The sequence below is a fragment of the Lipotes vexillifer genome, unplaced genomic scaffold (genome assembly GCF_000442215.2).
Source record: "Lipotes vexillifer unplaced genomic scaffold, Lipotes_vexillifer_v1.1 scaffold124, whole genome shotgun sequence".
Classification (NCBI taxonomy): domain Eukaryota; kingdom Metazoa; phylum Chordata; class Mammalia; order Artiodactyla; family Lipotidae; genus Lipotes; species Lipotes vexillifer.
The window spans coordinates 889,021-903,695 of NW_006771308.1; the positions used below are offsets into that span (position 1 = coordinate 889,021).

At 36.4% G+C, this 14,675-nt stretch overlaps 1 protein-coding gene across 2 annotated transcripts in view; it reads left to right on the forward strand.

Annotated features, from left to right (window-relative positions):
• Positions 1-14,675, forward strand: part of NIN (ninein) — a 96,268-nt gene that overhangs the window by 70,240 nt on the left and 11,353 nt on the right. For both annotated transcript variants that reach the window (XM_007446606.1, XM_007446607.1), the window contains exons 20-26: positions 552-767; positions 3,499-3,612; positions 6,753-6,875; positions 9,236-9,349; positions 10,150-10,296; positions 11,551-11,730; positions 12,755-12,904. In XM_007446606.1, coding sequence (XP_007446668.1) covers positions 552-767; positions 3,499-3,612; positions 6,753-6,875; positions 9,236-9,349; positions 10,150-10,296; positions 11,551-11,730; positions 12,755-12,904 — 1,044 coding nt within the window. The remainder of the gene's footprint in view (positions 1-551; positions 768-3,498; positions 3,613-6,752; positions 6,876-9,235; positions 9,350-10,149; positions 10,297-11,550; positions 11,731-12,754; positions 12,905-14,675) is intronic.

Genomic DNA, 14,675 nt, shown 5'->3' on the forward strand with positions numbered 1-14,675 from the left:
CCCTGACCCCACCCACCCCCCACCCCTCCCCAGCCCAGGTCCGTGGAAAAATTGTCTTCCATGAAACTGGTCCCCGGTGCTAAAAAGGTTGGCAACGGCTGCCCTATAGCCACTAAAAATATAGCATGTGGTGGTTTCTGAATGCACCGATTTGGAAAGATAAGAGTCTGTAAGATATTTAAGTGGAAAAAGCAGACTATCCAAACATCTGAAATAATGCAAATTTTTGTTCTAAAGAAGGAAAAAACTACACGTACATAGGTCTGTATATGCATAGAAAACAATCTGTAAGGATACGTACCCAGCTGTGAACAGTGGCTACCCCCGTGGAGTGGGATCGGACAGAGTGTCTGTCACTTCTTCATACACTTCTGAACTGATTGACTTTGTAATAACGAGTATGTATTTTTTCTGCTATTAAATGTGTGTGAGTGTGTGTGTGTGTGTGTGTGTATAACTTTACACAGAGAAGGTAAAACAATTAGTCTCTAAATATATTTTTAGCAGAAGTAGGATAACTAGTTTTTAAGACTTATTTCAATTTTAATTAGATTTCAGAATTAAAAACCAAAAACCAACAGTTGGATGTGGAAAATATGGAGCTTAGCCAAAAAAATTCTCAAAATCAGAAAGAACTGCAAGAAGTTAATCAACGTCTGGCAGAAATGCTAAGTCAGAAGGATAAAGAGCCAGGACACAGTACATGTGAGGAATGGGAACAAGAGAAGTCTAATCTAAAAGAAGAACTGGAACACTGTAAAGTGCAGGTATGGTCTACAGCCACTCTACAGCCTTTCTGGAGGAAATCCCAGTAAATAAAAGAAATGCTTATATTTAATTTCTTATACATAAAGTCCTAATTATTAAAACAGTGTGGTGTTCGCACTTGAATAGACAGATAAGTGGAAGAGAAAGTCTAGAATTAGACCCAAATACCTATGGAAACTTAGTATATAACAAAGGTAGCTTCTCAAATCCCTGGGGTAAAGATGGAGTTTTTAATAAGTGGTGCCTAGATAACTGGGTAGACAACTGAAAATAAAATTAGATCCATATCTTATACCATACATAAGGGTAAACTCCAGTTGGATTAGGAGTCTAAATATAAAAGGTAAAACATACAAGTACTAGTAGAAACTGGGCAAATTCATCTTTAGGCTTGGTGTAGAGAAAGGCTATGTAACTATGACTCATAAACTAGACGCAAAAAATGACCTGATTAAATTTTTTAAATTTTTGCATGACCAAGAAAATACCATAAACAAAGTCAAAAGACAACTCACAAACTGGGAGAAAATATTTGCATCATATACCACCAAGAGTGGAGCTAATATCCCTACTATGTAAAGAACTCTTAAAAGTCATAGGGCTTAGGAGCAAAATCTGATAGCCAAATGGGAAAAAATACATGAACAAAAATTCACACACAAAAAAAAGAGATAAAAATGGCCCTCAAACCTTGAAAAAATGTTCAAAATTACTCAGAATTAGAAATGCAAATAACACTGATATCTCATTTCTCACCTATGTGATTGGCAACAATTTAAAAATATAACAACATATTCTGTTGGCAAGGGTTTGGGAAAACAGGCACTTTCATACATTGCTGGTGGAATATAAACTGATACTGTATTTATGGAAGGAAATTTGGCAAATCTAACAAAATTACATATGTACTTACCTTTTGTCCTAGCAATCTGACTTCTAGGAATTTACCCTAAAGATATTCCTCTAAAAATATGAAAATTCACTGCAAAGCGTTGGTTATTCATTGCAGCATTGTTTGTAACTGCAAAATATTGGAAACAACCTAGATGCCCATACATCAGAGAGTGTTGGATAAATGTAATGGGTATAGCCACACATGGAGTAGTATTATACAGCTATAAAAAAAGAAAAAGAAAGAATGGACAAATGAGAAAGATCTCTTGGTGTGAAATGATTTCCAGGACATACTGTTAGGTGAAAAAAGAGCTCAATAGAGTATCTAAGATAGTATGTCTCCGTCCATGTAAGAAAGAAGGGGATATTAGAAAATACACATGTATTTGTGTAAAAGAAATACGGGAATGATAAACCAGATAACTAAAGAGATGGTTACCTGTAGAGGGCGAGTGGGAAAGGGATGGAAGAGAGGAATGGGAATGTGATAGAAGGAATGAGGAAGGGAGTGACACTTCTGAGAACATTTTCACATAGCTCTGACGCTTAGAACCATAGTAATGTTTTACATACTCTTCGCATACCCCCTCAAATAAACACACAATTAAAATCAATCCAAAAAACAAAGATGGGGGGGGTACTAAAATGGAACACTAACAAATAAACCTAACTATTGTAAATGGATAACAGCTACAATGTGGAAGAAAATAAGTAATTTAGAAATTAGTATCTTGACTGTATACAGTAGGGTTAAGACAAAAAGAAATGTACATAAGGCAATAATAATCTAGTCAGTAAATGTGTTTCTCATGGGGGTGTATGTTAGTAATTCTGGAACTACTCTGTGTACACTGGAATTGAACAAATAAGTAAACGTATTGTAGATAATAACTGCGTTTCTCATTTTTGGAAAAGGAAGTTGCAAGTGGGGAAACTGAGAAGGCTAAAATGAACCCTCTGATATTGGATTGGAATTTGAGGTATTAGTATAAACTCGTATTTCTTAATATATAGACAGATAGATAGATACAGAGATGTAGATGTGTGTATATGGATCGAGTTCCCAGATCTTGGTTTCTAAACATTATTCTCGTATAAGAAGAGCCCGAGCTACTTGGAAAAATGATTGCTCCCAAGACTGGGGCAGGATCAATTCAAGATAAGCCTGGAACATCTCATGGTGTCAGAAAGAAAAAGGTGCCCCGCAAAAGATGGGGCATGTCAAAAGGACAGGGCACAACCTGAGAAAGCTCCTAATTGCCAAAGCTGGAATAATCTGATCAACAAAATAAAGCATAGCATAAAATAAGTATAATTATAAAATGCAAAATAAAATATCTATAGGTCCACACTGTTATTAAAAAAAATTGAATACATAAATAACGGGGGGAGAAATAACAGCTCTTCCTTACAAGAGAATTCCAATTAATACTTGTAGGAAGAAAGAAGGAAATAGAAAGTCTTCATTAGGCAAACACCAGAGTAGTAATTGTTGTAGATAAAATCCACTGATAGACACTAAAATCAATAAGCAAAAGCTTAAGGAACAACACTATTTGCATGGTCTCGAAACATGTCCCCCCAGAGAAAGATAGTTAACTTTACAGCAAAGAAATCTTCAAAAACGAACTTAGAAATCATGTTGATGCCATTTTAGTGGAAAGTCTATTAAAAGTAGTTTGGGTTAGTTCCACTGAGTATAAGGACAAATGATATTAAACAGTGTGTCACTGAATTTGTACTAGTGTTTCCTTAATGCTGCCTTTTGTGAACTTGCTAAGTTTCCCCAGGCTAAATGAATATGTGTATTATATGACTTTTTAAATTTTTTCTTAGTCTTCCACTTTAGTGTCTTCTCTGGAGGCAGAACTTTCTGAAGTTAAACTACAAATTCACATTGTGGAACAGGAAAACCTCCTTCTCAAAGATGAACTGGAGAAAATGAAACAAGTAAGATCGTGTGTTGCTTAGGTGGGGACAGGAGGTATGGGGGGGGCTCATAGAATAATATGCACCTGATGGTCTGACTTTTCTAGCCACCAAATGTCCTTTTTACTGGGTCCTGTTAACTAGCTTATTACTTAGTAAAGTTGAGGGCTTGCAGTACAAGTCTATTTATAAGGGCTCCTATTGCTAATTCTCTAAATGTTGTTCTAGTTATGTAACTTACATGTTGTAGACTGACATTCTGTTACTATAAATGAACCATAACCACTTCAGTTTAAGAAATTTGGGCTTCCCTGGTGGCGCAGTGGTTGAGAGTCCGCCTGCCGATGCAGGGGACACGGGTTCATGCCCCGGTCCAGGAAGATCCCACATGCCGCAGAGCGGCTGGGCCCGTGAGCCATGGCCGCTGAGCCTGTGCGTCCGGAGCCTGTGCTCCACAACGGGAGAGGCCACAGCAGTGAGAGGCCCACATACAGCAAAAAAAAAAAAAAAAGAAAAGAAAAGAAAAGAAATTTGTTGCTCTACCTTCTCCCGGCCAGGTGTTAAATAATATAAATTTGTCTAAAAAGATGGTGACTTTCCTACTCATAACTTTAATAACTATTCACCCAGATTTGTGAGACAACAGGTGAAGCTGGTCCCTCATCATCCCTTTTTCTCATAGTGAGTTTGAGGCATCTATCTTGGGCAGAAGAGTAGATTCTAGAACATTATCAGGGAGGCAGTCTCACCTATGAATTTGGCTTTAAGAAGCACATTTCAAAGTTTCAAACAAAGACCTAATTTTAAGTATAAAAGAGGGTTCACCTTAATATATTCTGAACGTTGTCCAATTTTATTCTTTATTCTGAATTTTTCAATGAGCACATGAATCCCTCAGTTTGAGCAATCCTGATTTACACTAGGAGAATTTAGTTTTTCCATTTTATTTATTTGCTTCACCAAAGGATTACTTTAATATTATGATATTCTTAGATTAAAAAATTCTCTTATACCTATTCAGCCTATGAGCATAAAGGTGTCCTTCTCTGAATGCTGAGTCTGTACCACTGAGTGTGTTATGTTCATGTTGATTCCTGATTGACACCTGTAAGTCTTGATTTCCTAATAGGATTATAAGACTCTCAGGGAATTTGTATCTCTTACAGTGCCTAATACAGTACTGGTACCCGATAGGTGCCAGTACTTTTCAAGTCAGATGCTGCTATGCAAAGTTTATCTGTTCTGCCATAGCAGAAGCTGTCTGTCCATATAAACATTCCAGAAGTTAAAAGGCTCTTCTGTGGTATATAAGTATTCCAGAGCTGTTATTACTAAATTCATCCTAATTAACTTGGGCATACTTTTCTCCTTTATCATTTTCTGTCTGTTGTTCAACCTTTCAGATGATAATGGTGGATTCCAAATCCATAGCATGGGAAATGTATGCTTTGTGATTTTGCCAAGCTAGGGATCAGAAGAAAAGAAGCTGAGTTGGGACTAAAACAGTATGATGAGGACATCATTTGGCACATTTTTATTGCATATTTTTTTGAAGCACTGATATAAATAGTGAGGTGGAAAACAGTGAGCCCTTTTGCTTTTGGTGGGCAGTTGTTCAAGGCACCTGGACTCTTGGATCACAAGAGTTAAGATGGTGTCAGCCCATTGTTGATTCCACACAGCTTGGACCTAGAAAGCCTGTGCTGCTCTGTATGACATAATAATTTCTTGTTCACAAAACATTTTTATTTGTATTATCTGTTGCATTGAAAAGAAACTCGAATAGCATCAGCAGTAGTCACATACCAGTCTGTAGACATCCAAAATGATACCAGGCTTTGTGAGGGTCTGGGGATGGGGTAGTGAGCAAAGGAAAAAAGGCCTTTGTTAACGAATGCCCAGGTTCTTTACACTTTCCTTCATCCTTCTGACTTATTTAGATTTGTAAATTATGCTGGATTTGTTGCCAGTTGAAGACAAGGTTCAATCCTTAAAGTCTATTTTATCATACTATTCCTAAAGCTAAATGTAAAAGAACTTCAGGTAAAACGTTGAAAGATGGCTGTAAAATCATAATGACAATAAATAACTGAAAATTGAAAGCCAAGTGAAGTAGAGGGAAATTGAAAACATATGAACGATGGGAAGGGTTAAGAAGTGTAAGAAACAGTCAGTCTCCTTAAAGCAGTGGCTGTGGGGAGGTGGAAATTGCTCCCCCACCCCAAGACATTTAGCAATGTCTGGGGACATTTTGGGTTTTCACACCCAGTGTATGGGGAGGTAGGCTGTGCTACTGGAATCTAATAGGTAACACCAGAGATGCTGCTAACTATCCTACAGTGCATAGGACAGTCTCCCACAGCAAGGAATTATTACCTGCCCCAAAATGTCAGTAGTGCTAAGGCTGATGATGAAAAGGAACAAAAAGTTTTCGGTTTGTCTTGATGCCATAAAGTTCAGAGGAAGAAGCCAGTGTGTCCATACCAGCAACCTTTTTCTTAGCAAGTCAAGTTAGGCATCTTCCAAAGGGAAGGGTATGCAGAACGAGCTGAAAAACACTGCTTGATTTATCTTTAAACTTGCCCTTGGGACTTCCCTGGTGGTCCAGCGATGAAAGACTTCATGCTCCCAATGCAGGGGGCCCGGGTTCGATCCCCGGTCAGGGAACTAGATCCTACATGCCGCAGCTAAGACCCAGCACAGCCAAATAAATAAATAAATATTTTAAAAAAACAAAAAACAAAAAAAACTTCCCCTTTTGTTGGTTGATGCCAATTCCATAGTCTTGATTGAAAAAGATTTTTTTTCTAGTTAAAAATCATGGGGAAAATGTTTTGTGCTGTATGTACATAAGTTAAGTTCATGACAGAATGGCAGTATGTTATTTATTTTATCCTGAAGGTAAAACAGAAAGCTAGGACCATTACTTAATGACTGGTTGATTTTGTCTAAGCAGACATTTCGGCAGTCAGTTGGAGAATAGAGAGAAGCCAGCAGGGAACGTTTTGTTAAAGTTAATTATAGTCCCCTAGAGTTTATATGTCCTGGGAAATATCTACAGATAGGGAAACAGCAGCAGCCATGAAAATGTCCTGTTTATAAATACATCTTTTTAAATACAACCATGAGACGTGATGGGTGGGCTTGTTTATCTCTTACAGCTGCACAGATGTCCCAATCTCTCTGACTTCCAGCAAAAAATTTCTAGTATTCTAAGCCACAATGAAAAACTGCTGAAAGAAAAGGAAGCTCTAAGTGAAGAATTAAATAGCTGTGTTGATAAGGTAGTAAAAATAAGACTTTTTTACAATCATTGGACAGCGTGTACCATAATGAGCATTTCTCTAATGCCAGTGGCACGTGGGCGGCTACATGTTAGCCTAAAAGTCTCCTAGAACAGCATTTTGTGACCCTGAAGCCATGATTTTTTTTTTCTCTTATTGAAGTATAGTAGATTTACAATATTGTGTTAGTTTCAGGTGCACAGCAAAGTGATTCGGTTATACGTGTATGTGTGTGTATGTACTTCTTTTTTTCCATTCTTTTCCATTATAGATTACAAGATATGGAATATAATTCCCTGTGCTATACAGTAAATCCTTGTTGTTTGTTTTAGATATGGTAGTGTATATCTGTTAATCGCATACTCCTAATTTATCCCTCCCTCCTCCTCCTCTTTTGGTAACCATAAGTATGTTTTCTATGTCTGTGAGTCTGTTTCTGTTTTATAAATAGTTCATTTGTACCATTTGTTAGATTCCAGATATAAGTGATATCATGTAATATTTGTCTTTCTCTAACTGACTTCACTTAGTATGATAATCTCTAGGTCCACATTATTTCATTCTTTTTTATGGCTGAGTAATATTCCATTGTGTGTATGTATCTTCTTTATCCATTCATCTGTCAGTGAACGCTTAGGTTCCTTCCATGTCTTGGCTGTTGTAAATAGTGCCGCTATTAACATTGGGGGGCATATATCTTTTTTAATTAGAGTTTTTGTCTTTTCTGGATATATGCCCAGAAGTGGGATTGCAGGATCATATGGTAACTCTATTTTTAGTTTTTTAAGGAACCTCCATACTGTTCTCCATAGTGTCTGCACCAGTTTACATTCTCACCACAATGAAGGAGGGTCCCCTTTTCTCCACACCCTCTCCAGCATTTATTATTTGTGGACTTTTTGATGATGGCCATTCTGACTGGTATGAGGTGATCCCTCACTGTAGTTTTGACTTGCATTTCTCTAATTATTAACAATATTGAGCATCTTTTCATGTGCCTGTTGGCCATCTGTATGTCTTCTTTGAAGAAATGTCTCTTGAGGTTTTCTGCCCATTTTTTAATTTGGTTGTTTGGTGTTTTTGTTTTTTTGTTTTGCTTTGATATTTAGTTGTATGAGTTGTTTGTATATTTTGAAAATTAATCCCTTGTTGGTCTCATCGTTTCTGCATGTTTTCTCCCAGTCTTAAAGTTGTCCTTTTGTTTTGTTGATGGTTTCCCTTTTTAAGTTTAATTAGGTCCCATTTGTTTATTTTTGCTTTTATTTCTTTTGCCTTGGGAGACTGACCTAAGAAAATATTGCTATGATTTATGTCAGAGAATGTTTTGCCTATTTTCTCTTCTAGGAGTTGTATGGTGTCATGTCTTATATATACGTCTTTAAGCCATTTTGAGTTTATTTTTGTGTATGGTGTGAGGGAGTATTCTAACTTCATTGTTTTACATGTAGCTGTCCAGCTTTCCCAATGCTGCTTATTGAAAGAGACTCTCTTTTCTCCATTATATATTCTTGCCTCCTTTGTCCAAGATTAAATGACTGTAGGTGTGTGGGTTTATTTCTGGACTCTCTATTCTGTTCCATTGATCCATATGTCTGTTTTTGTGCCATTACTGTACTGTTTTCATTACTATAGCTTTGTAGTATTGTCTGAAGTCTGGAAGGGTTATGCCTCTAGCTTTGTTCATTTTTCTCAAGGTTGCTTTGGCAATTTGGGGTCTTTTGTGGTTCTATATAAATTTTAGGATTATTTGTTCCAGTTCTGTGAAAATTGTCATTTGATAGGGATCACATTAAATCTGTAGATTGCTGAAGCCATGATTTTAACAGGAGTCTAGATTAGTTGTTTAGTAAATATTAAGTATGGTAATATAAAGTTTGTCTTATTTTAATAAGTAACTATGCTACTTAATATATATTATTTAAATATATCACTATTCTACTTATATATAATATAAATAATATAAATATTATGTATTTAATAATCTGAAATCCATTACATAGACACTTTTTTTTTCTACTGTATTTTCCCTAGCAAATCCAAAAACACTGCCTTTGTGCCACCTGCCTTAATAGGCATTCCATATTTTCCTATTACGGCACACTCTTGGGTTGCCTTCCAGCCCACCATGTCTCACCCAAAAACATGAGGCAATGAGAAGGAAAAATTGAAATCCCCAAAGAGAAGAGACTCCTCAAAATTAAAGGTACAAAGGGAGTCAAGGAAATGTCTCTCTTTTACCTTGTCTTGATCCCCTATGTAGAGAGATGGTACTTGATCTTTTCAGTATAAGTGAAGGCATGTGAAATGAGGCTAGACATGTGTGTAGAAATGCTGTTACCTCTTTTCTTTTCCTGAATCAGTTGGCAAAATCAAGTCTTTTAGAGCACAGAATTGCTACTATGAAGCAAGAACAGAAGTCTTGGGAACACCAGAGCGAAAGCTTAAAATCACAGCTAGTGGCTTCACAGGAAAAGGTATGTGGACAATTCTTATTTCATCTGCACAGTTAATATTTTCCTATATCTCCCAACAGAACTCCAAATGGGAAGAATGTTCCAGGTGGATATGGTCTAAGAGGGCTCAGAATGATTCAATTTAACTAATATTTGACACCTTACAGTATAGTAAAATAATTTGAACAATGTTTCTCCCAAAGTTCATTATTATGAAATAATCATAAGATTATCTCATCATTATGAGATTATTTATGAAAGCTTGAGAATAGTGTGTAAAAATGACTGCTTATTTCTAATTTAGAATTAGGATTTCTAAGGCAGGTTCATGCCCTATTATAGTTAAAGCTCCCTATTAACATTCTGTTTACCAATTTAAATTTTTTAAAATTGAAATATATATGAGCTGTTAGCATGGAGTAGGGTTCTACAAAGATATGTTTTTATTTTCATCTAAGAGGTCCTTTACAAACCAACATCACAGTCTAAAACGTAATTTCTACAAAGTTTAGTAAAATCAACTGTCGTGATGCCTGTTGGTATTCCTTGGTTCTGTAAGATATCACTTGGTAATATACCAGATGACTATACCAGCAATACCTTGCTCTAGGCATAGTTCATTATTGTCCTAAATATAACAACATCCTGTAAAGGATACATAATATCCTAGATTTGCACTGAGCAACTGAAAAGGCCTGGATATAGTAAGTAGAAGCAGAAGGGACCTTGGAGTTCTCTTGTCTTAGCTCATTCATACATGGACATGCTATAGGTGAGACCATGAGGATTTGTCGCAGTGTATGACTGTTCTCATGATGCAGGTTCAGAATTTAGAAGACACCCTGCAAAATGTAAACCTGCAAATGTCCCGAATTAAATCTGATCTACGAGTGACTCAGCAGGAAAAGGAGGCTTTAAAACAAGAAGTGATGTCTCTACACAAGCAACTTCAGGATGCTGGTGATGAGGTAATTTCTTTTCTTCTTTATTGAGATATAACTTTATAAAGTGCATAAATTTTAAGTCTATAACTTGATTGTTTTTACACAATATATGTGTGTATATGTAAATATACACAGTTATAGGTAAAATATATATGTATGTTTGTGTAACCACCACCTAGCTCAAAATAAAGAACATTTCCAGCACCCAGGAGGCTCTCTTGTGTCCCCTTCAGTTGATAACCCCAAGGGAACCACTTCTCTACCTTCTGCCACCATAGGTTAGGGATGCTTGTTTCTGAACCTCACATAAATGGAACTATAGTGACAAGGTAATTGTGCAAGTCAGAAGACCATGGCTGAGTTGTTTTGTAGTAATAAAACAAAAACGTTTTGATGCTGTAGAAAGTAAGTCTCGTTTTAATATATCACAATGCTGTTTCATCTATGTGCAAATAAATTAAGAACAATGTATGTATGTCAGTCTTGGGTAGATGTTAAGACTTTGTCCTACCATAAAAGTAGGCACTAAATTCAGCTACTTTATCTCTTGGTGATACTTTTTTTTTAAACTGTGTTTTTTTAAAAAAAAAAACATAATAGTTGCTTCCATTTTTTAAAAATTACTTCTGGGCTGAAAATTTTTTCAAAATGAGATTGTACCTTTTTTTTTTTCCTTTTCATGTTTTGGCTTAAAAGGCAAAACGTGAAAAAGAAAAAACCCTAACCCTAACCCTTTTTTTACCTTTAAAAAAATTTTTTTTAAAGCATTTTTCAGGATCCAAAAAAATCACCATGGTAGCTTAAAGCATATTCCTGAGTTCAGGCCTCAATTATGTGGATGATATGTGCTTTGGATTCTAAAAAAGGATATGATTGCATGTGTGAAAATGAAAGTAGAGTTTAGCATGTGAAATCTTTCAAGTTAGCAGTGCATTTCAGAGTTCTCTGTGTTCTCTGTTAACCAAAAGGATAGTTATTTGGGTTCAAAGCATAACTTCATAAGAATGAGGTAATTTTTAAGGTCCCCGATCTCTATGCGCTTGGGTCCTATATGGAACTGGGACTTGCCGTACAATCATCTTTGCTATTAGATTTGACGGGACTATTTTGCCAAAGATCATTTTAAACAGAGAGTTTCCAAACCTTTTGTTTTTAAATCAACACTCAAGAATATTGTTTTACTTATATCTAGATATACATGTGCTCACTCTCATTAGAAGATGCTCAAAAAAGAAATCAGCTTGTTTTTAAGGCTTAACTCTACAATTCTCTCTTAAGAACTGGGCCCCAGAAATAGGCACCCATCCATCAGGATTCCATAACCAACAGCAAAGGCTGTCCTGGGACAAGTTGGATCACCTGATGAATGAGGAACAACAGCTGCTTTGGCAAGAGAATGAGAGACTCCAAACCGTGGTACAGAACACCAAAGCAGAACTCATACACTCCCGGGAGAAGGTAACTTGAAAAGTTGTACATGGTGGCATATGTTTGTATATGAATGTTTGATAAAACTGCAGTGATTCTAGGGTATGGATTTGAGTATTCTGGTGTGGCAGACTTATTTTAAGAATGTATAATTTATCATTTACTTGCAATATAATTTTATCATGCTATGTTGATATAATATTTTTCATTTTGTATAAGCAGTTCTATATTAAAATCTGTGATTTTATGAATGGAAATTATGTTAACCATATATTCCTCATTCAAATAGGCTAGCCGCCAAGACTGGTAGTATAAAAATGGCAAAACTAAACTCAGTTCTTGTTGGTCTAACTTCTTGTAAGAGAAAAGGTGCCCCTTTTAAAAGACTTAGCATTTCAAGGCTAGAATGATCTTTAAAGATCATCTTTTTCATCACTAAGCTGATGTTTAAATTCTTTACCTCTGCTAAGTAGTTGACCAGCTAGGTTTAACCTATGCTTAAATACCTCTTTTGAGGAGGAACTCTCTTAGGAGTCACAGATATTCATTTAGAACACCTACCATGTGCCAGAAACTCTGCTATCACTGAAGTTGCAGTGTTGAACAGACTAAACATGGTCACTGTCCTCGTGGAACTTAGTTGATGTAAATGCATTGTTTCAGGTGTGAGCAGTCCAATACAAAGTCAATGGGACTGTCACCCCCTTCACTCCTAAAAGTTATGCTCACGTCAGAGCAAAGGTGCCTACAGACTATGTTTTTTTGGCAGCCACATCACACTATTGACTCCCAGTTGTTTGGCTGAGCCAGAAGTCCCTTTGTCCTTCTCTGATCCTCAGTGTTGCATCAGACTAAAAATAGATTTACCTAGAAAGGATCTTTTGAAATCCAAAAAAGTAATAAGCTTCAAGAATTGGCAGACTTGACTGGAAAAAGTTTTCTTAATAGAACAAAACCCAAGCACTGAATACAAACTTTCCTTATGTTCACTTTTTGTTTTTCCTGGCTGGGTGGTTATATTAGCATTTCTTCCTCTTATACTGGTTCTTGTTAGGTCCGTCAACTGGAATCCAACCTTCTTCCTCCTAAGCTCCAAAAACATCTAAACTCATCAGGTACTGTGAAGCCCACAGAGCAGGAAAAGTCGAGCTTAAAGAGAGAGTGTGAACAGTTTCAAAAGGAACTATCTCCTACTAATAGGAAGGTGAGTTTTTGAGAGTTAATACCAAGTGGCTATGTTCTGACTATGATGCATCCCTAAAGTGTATGTTTCTTCCCCTGCATGCTTCCAGGAAATGATTACAGTGGCATATTTTGGTTCTTCCTTATCTCTATGCTTTTGTAATCTTGTCAAAACGGTATCATAGTTCTTTTTGATTGAGTGACCGCTAGAAAGGAGCAATTTAAGTTTTTATAAAGAAGGTGGTTAATTATCTTCATTAGTATCATAAGCTTCTATAAGTTAGTAAAACATATATAGCCTGAATATTAGGAACATCTTAATATGGTCTGTATTAGTTAACTATTGCTGTGTAATAAATTAAAACAACAAACGTTTATTGTCTCAGTTTCTCTGGGTCAGGGATTTGGAAGCAACTTAACTGAGTGGTTTTGGCTTAGGGTCTTTCCTGAGACTGCAGTCCAGATATCAGCTGAGACTGCACTTATCTGAAGGCTTCACTGGTACTAGAGAATCCGTTCCAAATGTATTCGTATAACTGTTGGGAGGAGGCTTCTGTTCTTTGCTAGCTGATTGCCAGAGGCTCAGCTCCTCACCACCTGGGCCTTTTCTCAGGATGTGGCAATGAATGATACAAGAGAGAGAGGCCCCAAAAGACCAGGATAGAAGCTGTAGTATGTTTTATTTGCTAATCCCAGAAGTCACACACCATCATTTCTGCTGTATTCTATTGGTCACACAGACTAATCCTGGTGTAGTGGGGAGGGGACAAGGCAAGGGTTTGAATACCAGAAGACAGGGATCACTGGGCACCCTCTTGGAGGCTGGCTACTACGTGGTTAAACTTCTGTAGCATGACTCAGTTTGTTTTCTATTCTTGGTTCCATGAAGTTAGAGTTCTAGGCCAGTGTTACCGTGGGAGCTCTTGTTGTTACTTGTTTTCCTTTCTTTTTCTAAACTAAACTCAGAGTTTTCACTACAGGCACACCTTGGAGATTTTCTGGGTTCAGTTCCAGACCACCACAATAAAGTGAGTCACACGAATTTTTTGGTTTCCCAGTGCCTATAAAATTGTTTCCACTATACTGTAGTCTGTTAAGTGTGCAATAGCATTATGTCTAAAAAAACAATACATATTTTAATTTAAAAATATTTATTGCTAAAAAATGCTAATAACCATCACCTTCAGCAAGTTGTAGTAGTAACATTGAAGATCACTAATCACAGATGACCATAACAAATATAATAATAAAAGTTTGAAATATTGTGAGAATTCTGAAAATGTGACACAGAGTGAGCAAATGCTATTGGAAAAATGGCACCAAAAGACTTGCTCGACACAGGGTTACCACAGACCTTCAAATTGTAAAAAAACTCCGTATCTGTGAAGCACAGTAAAAGCGAAGTGCAATAAAACAAGGTATGCCTGTATTACCTTCCTCTTCTGAAAATTATGGTTTGTTTAAAAATCTGGAAAGAATGATGAACAGTCATTTCCTTTTGTTATAAATATTTCAAAAAAATGTTTTTAAGTTTGTGAAAGTTATGACCATTGGCAGTAAAGAGACTGGTTGTGCTCTGAAGCTGAAATGTCATTTAAGTTTAGGTACACTCAAGTAAACTTTTCAGAAAGACATTGGGTTTCATCTAGCTGCTTACCAAAGGAAAAGTCTAATGATAGGTTTTAAAATAACAGTGCATTTAAATGTACTTAGAAAGATTACACTTAATTCCATTTAACAATTCTTGCTACCCTCCTCAGTTCTTTTTTTTTTTTTTTTTTTTTTTTTTTTTC